General features: G+C 33.2%; 1 protein-coding gene across 5 annotated transcripts in view; it reads left to right on the top strand.

Moving 5' to 3' along the window:
• Positions 1-234: 234 nt before the first annotated feature.
• LOC110427642 (universal stress protein A-like protein) overlaps positions 235-14,763 on the top strand; it is a 26,502-nt gene continuing 11,973 nt past the window's right edge. Inside the window, exons 1-4 of one of the 5 annotated variants that reach the window (XM_021443184.1) lie at positions 235-669; positions 1,185-1,276; positions 1,372-1,490; positions 14,034-14,078. In XM_021443184.1, the coding sequence (XP_021298859.1) occupies positions 450-669; positions 1,185-1,276; positions 1,372-1,490; positions 14,034-14,052 (450 nt within the window). In that variant the 5' untranslated portion in view covers positions 235-449 and the 3' untranslated portion in view covers positions 14,053-14,078. Of the gene's footprint in view, positions 670-1,184; positions 1,277-1,371; positions 1,491-1,609; positions 1,629-1,663; positions 2,274-6,260; positions 6,311-14,033; positions 14,079-14,763 lie in introns of those variants that run through there. The other 4 variants (XM_021443185.1, XM_021443183.2, XM_021443187.1 and 1 more) reach the window with 4 other exon arrangements.

Below are 14,763 nucleotides of genomic sequence, written 5' to 3'. Positions count from 1 at the left end.
ACCCATCATGGCAAATCCCAAGAAAAAGCCTAAGGAGACACCAACCTTATTATTAGTACTAGCTTTGACTTTACAAACTCTGCTTACTGTATATTTTGCTTCAACAATCCCCTTCAAGATTTGTTACGTCGGTAGAAGGCCCTACAGCAAAACTATGCTTTTACTACTGAACTAAATTGTATTAAATCTGGCAGACTAGGGATAGGTAGCAAGCCTTGTGGTTGTATTATAAAAATTGACTTTCAAACTGAAACTCATTAGATTATGGGCCTCGTTCTTTTTAAATAGAAAAATGTAAATAAAGCAAAGGTTGATGCAGATTCTAGCTAGAGCACTCAGTTTGTGAAGAATCATCCAGTACTAGTTCATTTCAAGCTTCTGTTGAGCCTAGCAGGACTTCTGGTGCAGACTGAAAAATATATTTGGTATCAGCTTCTTTATAAAAAAAAATGGAGGAAGAAAAGAAGCGGTGTCAGAAGAAGGTGATGGTGGCCATAGATGAAAGGGGATGCAGCTATCATGCACTCATGTGGGTGCTCAAAAATCTAAAAGAATCAATCACCAAGTCACCGCTAGTCATCTTTGCTGCACAGCCACTTCCCGAGTATAGGTACTTTACATTTGCAGCAGAGCTTGGCTTCGCTCACATGTACTGTCCGCTGTTAGCCAGTTAAGTTTTCCCTCTCCCTCCTCGTGTTCTCATTCTTTATTACTTTTACATATTCTTCCACTCGTGTAGTTTTATGTAATCTCAGAAATAAACAATGGATGTGAAGTGGAAATCTTATTTGACGATTCAAGGCATATATGCAGCCGCTTATCGAGGTCCAACAAATAATGGAAATCTTTTTTTTTTTTTCACAATTAGCTGCACTTAGATAAAATAAAAACCTTCACCCTGTTATGTTCATGCGGAATCAACAACAGAGAGATTAGACTAATTTGCATTTCTTTCCACTAACATTTTGGATCTGCCCAAGCAAGATGGCGTGAAGGAATTCTAATTGCAGGTCATTGAGATATTTTTTTTACCTAGTTCTATTGAGGTATAAGGAAGTGCCATTGTTTGAAGAATTAATCAGTATAGAATTATGCCTAAGGGTTTGTGCTTCACATTTATTGAATTATTTCTTTGTGAAGGACATCATCAGCCAATATTTACAACCTTAAACCTCTTGTTACAGCCTCAGATTTGGTTGACTCTGTGAAAAAGAAAAATAAGAAAGTGGCGCGCGGTCTCTTGGAGAAAGCTAAAGGCATCTGTGCAAGGCAAGGGGTATGGCCATTAGCTTAACACTTTGGCTGTGGATGGTTGGGGCATTCATGGTTCATGCAGAGGGGATAAACTTTGGTTATTTTTGCCTTTGGCAGGTAAAAGTAGAGACAGTTACAGAGGTTGGGGATCCTAAAGAGACGATATGCAATGCAGTTGAGAAATACGAAATCAGTTTACTAGTGGTAGGCGACCAAGCTAATGGAATTCTCCAAAGGTTAGTTTCCCCTCTGATCTGAATCAAACTTCAATTAATCTATTCAATAATACTTAATTCTTCCAAGGACTGATTAACTACTAGAATTCTTACCCTCATTATATTTTGAGAAATTCAAGGTGAATATATACAAAGATTAGTGGAGCACTAAAATGAACTTCATCATGATACAGGGCTTTTCAAGAGAGCTTAAGCAGCTATTGTTTGAAGAATGCCAAGTGCCCTGTTCTTGTCGTAAATGAATCTGTTATACCAAAATAAGATTTACATCAACATGTTTGTTATTATGCTGTATGCAAATTAAACGAAGTAGCTGAACTTTCTTTTTAATAGATTATAAAATGTTGCGTATTCAAGACCGGCTAAGCATTTGTCTATTACTTTTTTACAGACATGCATTAAATTCATGAAAGAGGAAATTGTGAGAAATGATCAACATTATAAGATTATTTCAAAAATAACCCCTAATATAAAGTTAATTAGTTTTATCCAATTTTTGTCATGACTTGACAAAATGCCCTCGAAGTCACTTCAGACAAATTAAACTATTTATTAGAAGTTTCCTTCCCAATTTCTGTCTCCAACATTCGTTTACTATGATTCCAATGTCTCTCTCTCGTTATCCAACTCTCTAATTTTATTGATTTTTCTCTCACATTCATCTATTGTGTTCTCAATTTCTCTTTTTCGCCATCCAGCTCTCTTTAATTTTGCCACCATCGCCATCTCTCTTTGTCTATTTCTTGCCATATCATCGTATACCTACAGACCAAAGAGCAAATTTGACATCAATGTATGTCTTTGGATTTATTGGTTTACATTCATGGAATCCCTAAGTTGATAGGTTAAAGTTATATAAGTAAAATCTGTAAATTAAAACACTGCCCAGAGCTATTACACGTCATGTCTACGTGTAACAGCTCTAATACAATTAGCATGTAACAAATATATTGAATATAGCACGGTTCAAACATGACATATAACTAAATCTCTATCTTTCTATTTCACTATGACATAAACTCTTGGAGTTAAATACCTTAAATATGACGTATAACAAAATGGCATGTAACTTGGTCTCTACCTTTGTATGTTACTAAGACATAAACTTTTAGAGTTAAATACCTTTAGCATGACATGTAACAATTTTTTTTCCTTCAAAATGGCGTGAAATAACTTTTTTGGCACATGGCATGTAACAACAATACTTTTTAAATATGGTGTGTAACTTGGTCTTTATCTTTGTATTTCATTAGGACAAAAACTCTTAGAGTTCAATACCTTAAACATGGTGTATAATAACTTTTTTTTCAATATGACGTATAACAACTTTTTTCTTTTAACATGGTGTGTAACTTGGTCTCTATTTTTGTATTTCACTAGGATATAAACTCTTGGACTTAAACATTTTAAACATGGTATGTAATAATTTTTTTTTCAACATAGAGTGTAACAATATTATTTTGAATATGGCATGTAACAATATTATTTTTTAAACATGAAGTGTAACTTGGTCTCTGGCTTTGTATTTAACTAGAACATAAACTCTTGGAGTTAAACACCTCAAACATGACGTGTAACAACATTTTTTTCAACAAGTGTGCTTGAATATTAGGAGATTTCATTAAGGATAATTTTGTCTAAAAATATTTTTTCTTAGTTAAAAATCGTTAAAATTGAAAAGAGTGTTATTTTCAAAAATACCTTAACTTTGAAGACCTAAAAAAATTGTCCTTTGATAAAATCAATTTGGCCTTTCACTATGTCTATTAAAAGACAGCGAATAGGCAAAGAACACGAAACTACAATGCACAAGAGAACTTTTTGTTTCTTTAGTTATTATTTTGGCATTAAACTTATGTAATTCGGTAGTTTAGCCTTCAAATTTGTTATAGCTAAACTTCTATACTTTTACATTTATTTTATATGAAATTTTTTATTATTTTATGATTTGTTTACTATCATTTAAATTGTTTTTTATTATTTTATTTTTTGGCTAACAACTTTTTAATAAATAATGCAATGTCAATAGAAAAAAATGATTAGCATTTGTTAAGGGTATTTTACGATTAATTAGATGGTTGAATGCTTCTTAATAGCATCTAGGAAAGTTTTTTACCCATTCAACTAATACATCTAAAGTTTCCATTGTACATTTGACTATATGATCTTACTAGATTTGCCTCACTATCACAATCGATAGAACTTGGAGAAATTGGTTTGGGCTATAAGGATACACCATAGACTAAGTTTCTTAGCCATTCAACTTCTTTGTTGGCAGCAACAAATGCAATAAATTTAGTTACTATGATGGAATTCATTATGCATATTTGTTTCTTGGATAGCAAAGAAAGTAGCACTCTCATAATATCCATCCACCTATTGAAGCATGATATTTGAAACTTGTAAGCCAATTAGCATATGAATAGCCTTCTAGCACATATGGATATCCATTATAGCAAACTAAAGTACATAATTGATATTCAATGCAAGTTACATATTTTTTTGTGTGTATATACTTAATTTTCCAACAACAAATGCTATATCTGGCCTTGTACACATTATTGTGCATTGGACAACCAATTACTCTTGCATCTTGCAATTGATCAATCATCATACCAAGAGTAAATACTAATTTAATTTGAGGATCCATGAGTGGATGCTAGTATGCAATCGCTATTATCAAACCTTTTGAACACTCTCTCAAGGTAATGTGATCGTGACAAAATTATGCCATTTTTCATTCTAGAATATTTTAATTCCAAAGATTACATTTTTTACAAACATAGTTTTCACTACAAAATTATTTGATAAAAATTTTTGTGTCCTTCACTTTTTCCAAATCAGTGGTTTAACATCTCATCCACATATAACCAAATTATAACTCTTTTATCATTTTGGCATTTGCTATATACGCACTTATTAGACTCATTTATATTGTAGCCATTGGTTAAAACAACATCATCAATTTTTGATCCCATTGTTTTAGTACTTGTTTAAGCCCAAACAACGATTTGACAAATTTACAAATCTTATACTTTTGTCTCGAAATAGTTAACCCTTCTAGTTTTTCTATGTGAACTTCCTTTTCTAATTCACTATTTAAAAACATTGTTTTGATATCCATTTGGTGAATTACCTACTTATAAGTTGATGCAAGTGAAATTAGAACTCTAATTGCAACAATTCTAGCTACTAGAGCATAAGTGTCAAAGTAGTCAATTCTTTACTTTTATGTACTAACCTTGCTTTAAACTTGTCTACGGTTCGATCAAATTTCATTTTCTATTTTGAAAATCTATTTACAACCTATTCGTTTTAGAAATTGGTGGAAGATCAACCAAAATCCAAGTATTGTTCCCCATCATTGAGTCCATTTCCTCATTGTTTGCATCCTTCCAAAATGCAGACTCTTGAAACTTCATTACCTGGTCATATGTAACTAAGTTCGATTCCAAATGAAAACAATAAGGAATTTTATTTTATATATTTTCTCACGTCTCTTCCACCCGAAACATTTAGAAATCTGGTCCAAAGTCTTTTTCCTTTCTAACCCTTTTACTTTCCTTATTTCTAGACAAGATTCATCATTATTTTCATTTTGTTGCAATGGAAAATCATTTGATTGAACTAATTGTTCTAGTTGTAGTTGTCTTGAACTAGATTTGAATCTATTTTCATAAAAAAATGAATCTCTTGATTCAAAACAGTATTGATTGAAATTGAATCATTTGATTCAATTACCATTAACCTATATGTATGACTATGTTGTGCATATCCTATATGGAAATGTGTTCTATTCTTATGTCACCCAATTTTTTTGTTTTCAGCTTCGAAACTTTAACTACAATTCTACATCCCCAAACCTTCAAATAATAAGTTTTGATTTCTTTTTCTTCCATTGCTCATATTTGGTTATCTTAGTTTTCTTTTTAAAAACCCTATTTAATATGTGACAAGTTGTTAATAAAGCTTGACCCTGAAAACCTCATCCAATACCAGAATATGATAACACAATAATTGCCGTTTTAGTCAAGATTATATTTTTCATTTCTACCACAATAAAATAAAATGGTGTGTAAGGTGCTGAAGTTAAATAGACTTAGTGGAGTCAAAAGAATTTGGATTATAGTATTCTCCACCTCTATTCGAACTCAATTCTTTAGGTAATCTGTAAACCTTATATGATTGAGATTCAACTTTAAATCCCTCTAATTGCTCAACATAGATCTCTTCTTACAGTGTACCATTTAAAAAGGCATATTTCATGTCTAAGTGATACACCTCCCATCCAAATGCAATTGATAATGCAATAATAGTCGAATGCTTTCAAAACAAGCTACAAGAGCAAAGGTTTATAGAAAATCAACACCTGAAAGCTATGAGTACCCTTTGGCAACAAGTCTTGCTTTGCACTTGATCAAAGTACTAGCTAAGTTAAACTTCTTCTTGAAGATCCATTTAACTCCTATTACATGGTGTGTTATAGGGCTATCAACAAGTGACCATGTGTTATTTGTATTTATTATGTTAATCTCTTTTTGCATTGCAACTCTTCATTCTTTATATTCTGTTATTGCTTGGTATGTGTCAGGTTCAGTTTTAGCAACTAAACATCTGTGATAAATATCATCAAGACTTCAAGTGCCTTTGACTAAATAGTCTTCATCATCATTTGCATTTTGGTCTATAGTATGTTAGTCAATATTAGTTTGTTGATGAGTCTCAATACTGAATATTGATGATAACCTTTCTGGTTCATTTGCATATTAGTCCCATTTAGAGTTTTCATCAAATACAACATTTCTTGTGACCACTACCTTATCAGATCTCACCAGGTAATCCCTATATCCATTTGATTGATCACTATAAGTAATAAACACTTTTACTTCTAATCTATGTTGTAATTTGTCCCTCTAATGTTCATGGATTTGATGATAACAGAGACATCTAAACAGTTTGAGATAATCAACAACAGGCTTGTCACCATGTCAAGATTCATATGGAGTTTTCCCTATTAGAGCTCTTGTTGGTAGCCTATTCAACAAGTTTACAACAATATTAGAAGCTTCTGCCTAGAACTTTTTTAAAAATTCCTTTTCAAATAGAAGGCATTTTCTCATGTCAAGTATTGGCTTATTTTTCCTTTCACTTACTCCATTTTGTTGAAGTGGGAAAGGAACCATAAGCTAATGACGAATCCTTTCATCCTCAAAATAATTCTTGAATTTTGATGAAGTAAATTTCTCACCATTGTTTGATCTTATACTTTTTAGCTTTAAACCAAACTCAGTTTCAACTTTTTCCTTGAATCTAACAAATGTCTCAAAAACTTCAAACTTGAATTTGAGAAAATAAATCCAAGTCATTTTAAGAAGTCATCAAACTTGACGATACCTAGCTCATAGGCTTTGCCACATTAGTGTGAACCAAATCAAGCTTACTCTTGGATCTTGATGAGTTTGCAACAGGATATGGTTTACTTGGCTACTTACCACATTTGCAAACAAGACACACAGATGTTCATTGACTTGGTTTAGGTAGCTTTTTAACTAAACTCTTTGTGTACAACTGATTCAGATAATTAAAACTGCAATGCCCAAATCTTTTGTGCCATAGTGATGACATTTCAAGGTTACTACTACTTGCTTGTGCACATACTTTAGTTAAGTTGACATGAAAACATCTATTTTTCATTTGCACATTCATCAACAACTCACTAGATATATCATATATGGTGCACGCATCATCTTTAAATATAAGTACACAATTATTTTCCATCATCTAACCTACATTAAGTAAATTTTGTGCTACATTAGGTACTAAAAGTACTTCATGAACATCCCTTTGGCTTAATGATGTATGGATTCCAATTGTGCCTTTTCCCATGGAATTCAAGTAAACACCATTCCCAATTCTTACTTGGGATCTATAATGAGTGTCTAATATTGTAAACAATGAATGATTGGGAATCACGTCTTAGAGCTACCATTGTCAAGAAGCCATTGTGTATCATTTGTTGAATTGCATCCAGTTGCCATGAACAACTATTCCTCTAAAATCTCAACATTTTCAACAACATTAAAGACGTTTTCTTTTCCATCAGATTCATTCTTGCACATTTTTTCCAAATAACTAACTATGTGCAAGCATTACACTTCGCCCTAAGTCTATACTAGCAATATGATTCAGAATGGTTCCTTTTCTTACGATGGGAACATATTGGAAATTTACTTCTTTTACCTTGAATGTTTCTAGTACTTGAGCTTCCTATTTCCTTGTCTTTTATTTCAATCAAATTATTTTTGTTTAAAGTATTTGCATGTCCCTTTCCTTTTACTCGAAGAGTCATTTCACGATCAGTTTTCTCATTTCTTGTTACAGCTTTCCTTTGCTTATTAGCTTGTAAAGCACTTACTAGCTCAGTAACTATGAGTTATGAAACATCCTTGGATTGTTCTAGGGATGAGACTGTGGCATCAAATCATTCTGGTAAGCTAATTAGCACCTTCTTTACCACTTTAGCATCTCTCAAATTTTCTCTCGTAAGTTGAATTTGATTAACCAACTTCGTCATCATCTTAACGTATTTAACTACTAATTAGTTTTCTTCCATTCTCAACAACTCAAACTCCCTTCTGAGGTGTTGTAGTTGAATTTATTTTATCCTAGTAGACCCTTAAAACTCCTTTTCAAGCTTGTCCCACACTTGCTTTGCTATCTCAGTTCCCATGATTTTACTAAAAATTGACTCTGACACAACAAAGTGAAGAAAGGATAAATTTATATACCGTTTAGCTATGTTTTCTTCATATTACTTAATTTGTGCTTATGAAGCATTGTCCTTTAAAGGTGCAGGTTTAATCTTAGTTTCAACCATATTCCAGAGATTACAGCCTTTCAATAAGGCTTTCATCTTAACGGCCCATATTGGATAATTGGTGCCATTAAATATTAAGAGAGCTTGATGGGTGCAAAGAAAGGGTTAAATAAGATGTTTAAGGATGGATTTTTAGGTTTAATGGTGGTCAGGGATCCGTTTAGGGCTATGATACCAAGTCATAAACTCAGTTTCAAGAAGTAATATATAGCAAAGTATTCTTGAAAAGAGTAACTAGAAATAGAGCATAAAGGAGCAAATTGATATAATTGAAGTTCTACATTCATTTCTTCATAAGCAAGTTGTATTTATACAAGTAATGCATGATTAACACATGTTATACATTAAGACAAGTGTTAATACTAGTTAAATGCATTGCAACACATAATAAATAGGTACATTACCCCCATAATAACTAGTACAACAAAAAGAGAAGGACATAAACTGTTAAAAGTTCAGTAATTCCATCTGGTAAAGAAGAAGAAGATGAGATTGGTGCCAAATCAGCAACTTGTTGAAGGAAGAAAAAGAAAAATATGGTGACGTTTCAGCTATTGGTTTAATAAGTTAATGAAACATATATACGCTTGTCGTTTTATTCGTTAAGTACTGTTTCTTTTACTTTGGCTAAATACCATTTTGTTGTGTTGTTTTACTTGGTTCTAGTAAAGTTAAAAAGCCATGTTTTCTTTTTTTTATTTGTCTACTATTTTTGCTATTTTTCATAACCGTTGTAGTGTCTGCTGCAAGGTACAGAATTCTAAATTTGGAATCTTGTGCTTAGCTATTATTCCTTAGCATTTCATTCTCCAATACTGAATTGTGTGGTCGGTTTTGTTTTTCACTATATTTATATATGAAATATGAAAAATGAGTGTTTGTTTCTCTCCCTAATTTTTAGTTTTCCTTATTATTTTTGCTCCTTTGTTTTTTCCCTTTTCTAAGATTCACTTTTACTGTAGTTTTTATTTCTCTTTTACTAGAGAAATTTTCACATGGTATCAGAGCTGTGAAGTGATTTTAAGGGACTATTTTCTGATTTGCTGTTGGTTCTCACTGTTGTTTACAATTTCCTATTCTCTTTTTTGTTTTGTGATAATGGCTACAACTAAGTTTAGCATCGTAGCTCGTCTAACCTTTACTAGGGTAAAATATATATTTCGGTTGTTGAAGATGCATTCTTATCTCAAGACTTTCAATCTCTGGCAAGTGGTGGAGACTGAGACTGAACTAGTGCAATGACATGCTAATCCTACCTTGGCTCAAATAAGGTAGTTTGTAAAAGAAAAGGCAAAGAGCTATAAGGCTCTTTTTTGCTTATAATCTATAGTTTCTGATGAGATATTCTCCAAGGTAATGCATCTAGAAAACCTAAAAGAAGTATGGCATCATTTAAGAGAAGAATTCCATGGTAGTGATAAAACTAGAAAAGTTTAGGTTTTGAATCTATTTAGGTAGTTTGAGATGCTATTAATGATTGATAATGAAACTATTAGAGAATTTTCTGGGAAGATGATGGGCATAGTGAACCAGCTTAGGTTGCTTAGGAAAGAGATAGATAAGGAAAGGCTAGTGAGCAAGATGCTGGTAGGATCACCAAAGAAGTATGAGTCCAAAATCTCATCATTAGAGGACTCTACGGACATTAGTTAGATGACCTTAAAGGAATTGGTGAATGCACTAGAAGGCTTAGAGTAGAGGAGAGCTTTTAGGCAAAAATATCTTATTGAGAATGCCCTAGTAGTGAAAGCAAAGAATGTGAAACCTAGTATTAGTAATTTTAGCAAGAATGAAGCTAACAGGAAATATAAAAAGAAGAAGGTGGATGAAAAGAGACATGGAGAAAGTAAGAAGTCATTTCCACCATGTTCTCATTGCAAAAAAACAAATCATATAGAGAAACTTTGCTGGTTTTGACTAAATGTCAAGTACAAGAGGTGTCACTAGCAAGGTCATGTTGAGAAAGTATGTAAAAGTAAGGGCAAACATGTTGAAGAGAAAGTTGCTATTGTAGAAAAGGTTCAAGAAGATGAAGAAGTCCTATTTATGATCAAGAAGTTTGATATTAAAGAGAGGAAAAACACTTGGTTGCTGAATAGTGGCTGTTCGAACCACATTACTAGTTGCAAAGAAAATTTCATTAGTTTAAATGAGAGTTTCATAACTCAAATGGAGATTGAAAATGGTGATATGTTATTGATCTTTGGAATTGGTGTAGTGGGGGTGCAAGCACCTAGTGGGACTAAGTTAGTGGCAAATATTTGTTTTGCTTTTGATGTAAGTAAAAACTTATTTAGTGTATGTTAATTAATGGATGAGGGCTTTGAGTTAACCTTCAAGGACAAAGCTTGCATAGTATAGGACTAAACTAATATAGAACATTTCACAGTGGGAATAAGGAGCAAATGCTTTCCTTGAATTGGATGGATATAAAACATACTATTTATATCTACACTTTATCTGATCTTGAGATGTAGCACAAGAGATTTGGTCATGTGAACTATGGTTCACTCAAGCAGATGGCTTCTGATAACTTAGTAGAGAGGTTACCTTCAATGGTAAATATCAAGAAGATTTGTAATGTGTGTCAATATGGGAAGCAGAGAAGAATACCTTTTCCAAAAACCAATACCTAGAGGGCAACAGAAAAACTGTAGTTGATAATGCTGACCATGGAGGTCCTATGAAAACTTCATCAGTAAATGGTAGTAAGTACTATATACTTTTTATTAATAATTGTTCAAGGTTTTGCTGGGTATATTTCTTGAAGATGAAATCCGATGCTTTAAGTGCTTTTACTAAGTTTAAAGTATTTGTTGAGAACCAAGTAAATTTGATTGTGAAGTAGGTTAGGAGTGACAATGGAACAGAGAATACAGCTAAGGAGTTTGAAGACTACTAGAGTAAGTTTGGTATTACACATAAATTAACAGTTTCTTACAATTCATAACAGAATGTGGTGGCAGAAAAGAAGAACCGAACCTTGATGGAGATGGCTATGTGCTTGCTATTTGAGAAGAAACTACTTTAGTTGTTATGGGCTAAAGTACTTAACACTGCTAATTACTTACTAAATTTGTCAACCACTAGAGCCCTGATAGGTAAAACTCCTTTTGAAGCCTTGTATGACTTTAAGCCATTAGTAAAACATCTGAAGGTTTTTGGTTATGTATGCTTTGTAAATATTCCTGATGCAAAGAGGACCAAGTTAGATAGTAAGTCACTATTAGCTATCCATCTAGGATACAATGAAGGTTCAAAAGGATATGGACTGTTGGATATTAAAAACATGAAGTCATTCATCAGTAGAGATGTGGTGTTTGATGAAGACAAGTTGTGGAATTAGGAATCTAAGTTGGTTGAAAGGTCAGACAACTATCTTTCTAAAGCAACTTAGTTTCCAAAGGAGGATTTTGAGCTAAATTCAGATGATAAAGATGGAATACTAGTGAGAGGGACAATAAGTCTGTCAAATGTTTATGCTAGATGTCATTTAGCAATCTTATAACTTAGCTGATATGCTAAAGTTTCTGATGAGCATTAGAAATAAGAATGGAAGCTGAAATGAAGATGCTATAAAAGAACAAGACTTGGGTGCTGGTAAATAGACCAAAAGATCACAATGTCTTAGGTGTCAAATGGATTTTCAAAACTAAATTGACTCCGGATGGATAAGTTAATAAGTGCAAAGCTAGATTAGTAGTTAAGAGATTTGTTTAGGTATATGGAGTAGACTACATGGAGACATATGCACCTATGGCTAGACATGACATAGTAAGATTGCTGGCAGTTTTGTTTGCAAAAGAAGGTTGGTTAATCTATCACTTTGATATAAAATTAGCTTTTCTAAATGGTTACTTGAAGGAAGATATATATGTAGAACAACTTGATGGCTTTGTTGAGAAGGCTTTTGAAGCTAAAGTTTGTAAATTGGATAAAGCCCTTTATGGTCTCCAATAAGCATCAAAGGCTTCGTATGAGAGAATGGATGCCCACTTGCTGAACCAAGGCTTTTTCAAAAGTTCTACTGAAGCAACTTTTTATATAAAGAAAAGAAATGTTACCGCCCATTTTATAATCGCATTGTATATTGATGATTTGCTAGTCATTGGTCCTAAGATAGATTGTCTAGTTGAGTTTAAAATATAAATGCAAAAAGACTTTTGAAATAATTGATTTAGTCTGATGTCCTATTTTCTTGGGATGGAATTCATTCAATCTTCAATATCGATAATCATTCATCAATCAAAGTATGCTCAAGACTTGTTGGAAAAGCTTCCTATGGATCACTGTAAGGCTGTTAGAACTCCATTAGCTGCAAGGAGCAAATTTTGTAAAGAAGATGGCTCAATTGGAGCAAATGAGAAACTATACAGGAGCATTATTGGATTTGTATTGTACCTTGTTGCAACTAGATTTGATCTGATGTATGCTACTAGTCTTTTAGCGAAGTATATGCAAGCTCCAACTACTTTACATATCATTGCAGCCAAAGAATTTTGAGGTTTGTCAAAGGCATTGTTTATTATGGTGTTAAATACATGAAAGTATAAAATGGGGAACTTAAGGGATTTTCTAATAGTGATTGGGCAGGCTCATTAAATGATTCTAAAAGTACAAGTGGCTATTATTTTTCATTTGGAAGTGGAGTTTTTTCTTGGAGTTCCAAAAAAAAGAGATAGTAGCTTAATCATCTACAAAAGTAGAATATATAGCCACTGTCTCAACTACAAACTAGGCACTCTGACTAAAAAAGATCTTGGCTGAATTGGGTTTCTCACAGAACAGGGGAACATTACTACAAGTAGATAATCAATCTGCTACTGCCATAGCCAAGAATCTAGTGCAGCATGGTCATACAAAACATATTAGAGTGAAGTTTCATGCCTTAAGGAAGCAGTAAAAGAAGGTGAAATTGAGCCGGAGTACTATCCTACTAAGGACCAACTAGCAGACATCTTTACTAAAGGATTGAATACAGAACAATTTGAATACTTGAGAGGCAAACTACGTGTTTACTCATTTGGAATTAAGGAGGTGTGTTAAAAGTTTTGTAATTCCATTTGGTAAAGAAGAAGAAGAAGAGATTGGGCGCCAAATCAATAACTTGTTCAAGGAAGGAAGAAGAAAGATATGGTGACATTTCAGCTATTGGTTTAATGAGTCAATGAAACACATATACCCTTGTAATTTTATTCTTTCAGTACTCTCTCTTTTACTTTAGCTAAACACCATTTTGCTGTGTCATTTTACTTGGTCCTTATAACGCTAAAAAGACACGTTTTCTTTTATTTATTTGTTTGGTCTTTTTGCTATTTTTCATAGCCGTTGTAGTGTCCGTTGCAAGGCATAGCATTCCAAGTCTCGAATCTTGTGCTTAGCTATTATTCCTCAGCATTTCATTCTCCAATACCGAATTGTGTAGTCGATTTTATTTGTTACTTTCTTTATATATGAAGTATGAAAAATAGGTGTTTGCTTCTTTCCCTAATTTCTGGTTTTCCTCATTATTTTTGCTCCCCTGTTTTTTCCCTTTTTTGAGATTCACTTTTGTTGTAGTTTATATTTCTCTTTTACTAGACAAATTTCTACATAAACACGTCCACGTGGTGATTTGGTGCAAGCTTTATTTCTAACATAAGGTTCTCGGTTTGATGTTTTGTGAGCTTGCTGGTTTGGACTTAGTGCCTTGGTAAGGTTTTAGCAATAAGATTTCAAAGTAAAAGGGGGCTTTGGAGTGTTTGAAGAACAAAAAGACTATGATGAGAAGTGCTTGTTGGTGTGACATCATAGCATGGGCTTAGGAAGGACTTCAATGAACATGTTGTTGTGATTGCATTAAAGGAAATGAGGGAAGGTCAAAGGCTACTGGGTTGGTGATAAATAATGTAGATGAAGTATCTCAAAGCAAAACCATCTCATTGGGCGAAGGTCATTGTTGAAACTCACATCGATCTTGTGTAAAGTGTTCTGATGTAGACCTGAGTCTGTGCGAATGAGGGGGGAAGGCTTCGTGGTTGTGGCTTGTTTTGTATGATGTGTGTTTTTTAGGGACAAATGGATGGGTGAAATTGCTAAGAACGACATGACTACAGCATCAACGCAGCGGGATAACAAAAATTGAAATAAAGTAAAACATGCGTCTTATCTTTGGATCACCTTGGTTGTTTAATGCAAAGTTAAGTACCATATAAAATAAGAAAAATTTTACCTTTCCAAGTGATATCATAATCAAATGGATTCTTTTTGGTGACAAAATATGAACACCTATTGTCTGAAAGAATCCGAGCCACTCAATCGCTTGGCCTTCAATGATGTACATTCGATTGCAACGGATCCTTCCTAAGGAGAAAGCTTTATGCCACGGGCTTGTGCTAGCAAGTGGACAATGATTTG

This window comes from Theobroma umbraticum, unplaced genomic scaffold (assembly GCF_002168275.2).
Source record: "Theobroma umbraticum cultivar Fairchild unplaced genomic scaffold, ASM216827v3 scaffold_2.0, whole genome shotgun sequence".
In the NCBI taxonomy this organism is placed as follows: Eukaryota; Viridiplantae; Streptophyta; class Magnoliopsida; order Malvales; family Malvaceae; genus Theobroma; species Theobroma umbraticum.
The sequence above is the reverse complement of the archived record's forward strand: the minus strand, read 5'-3'. Positions and strand labels throughout refer to the sequence as shown.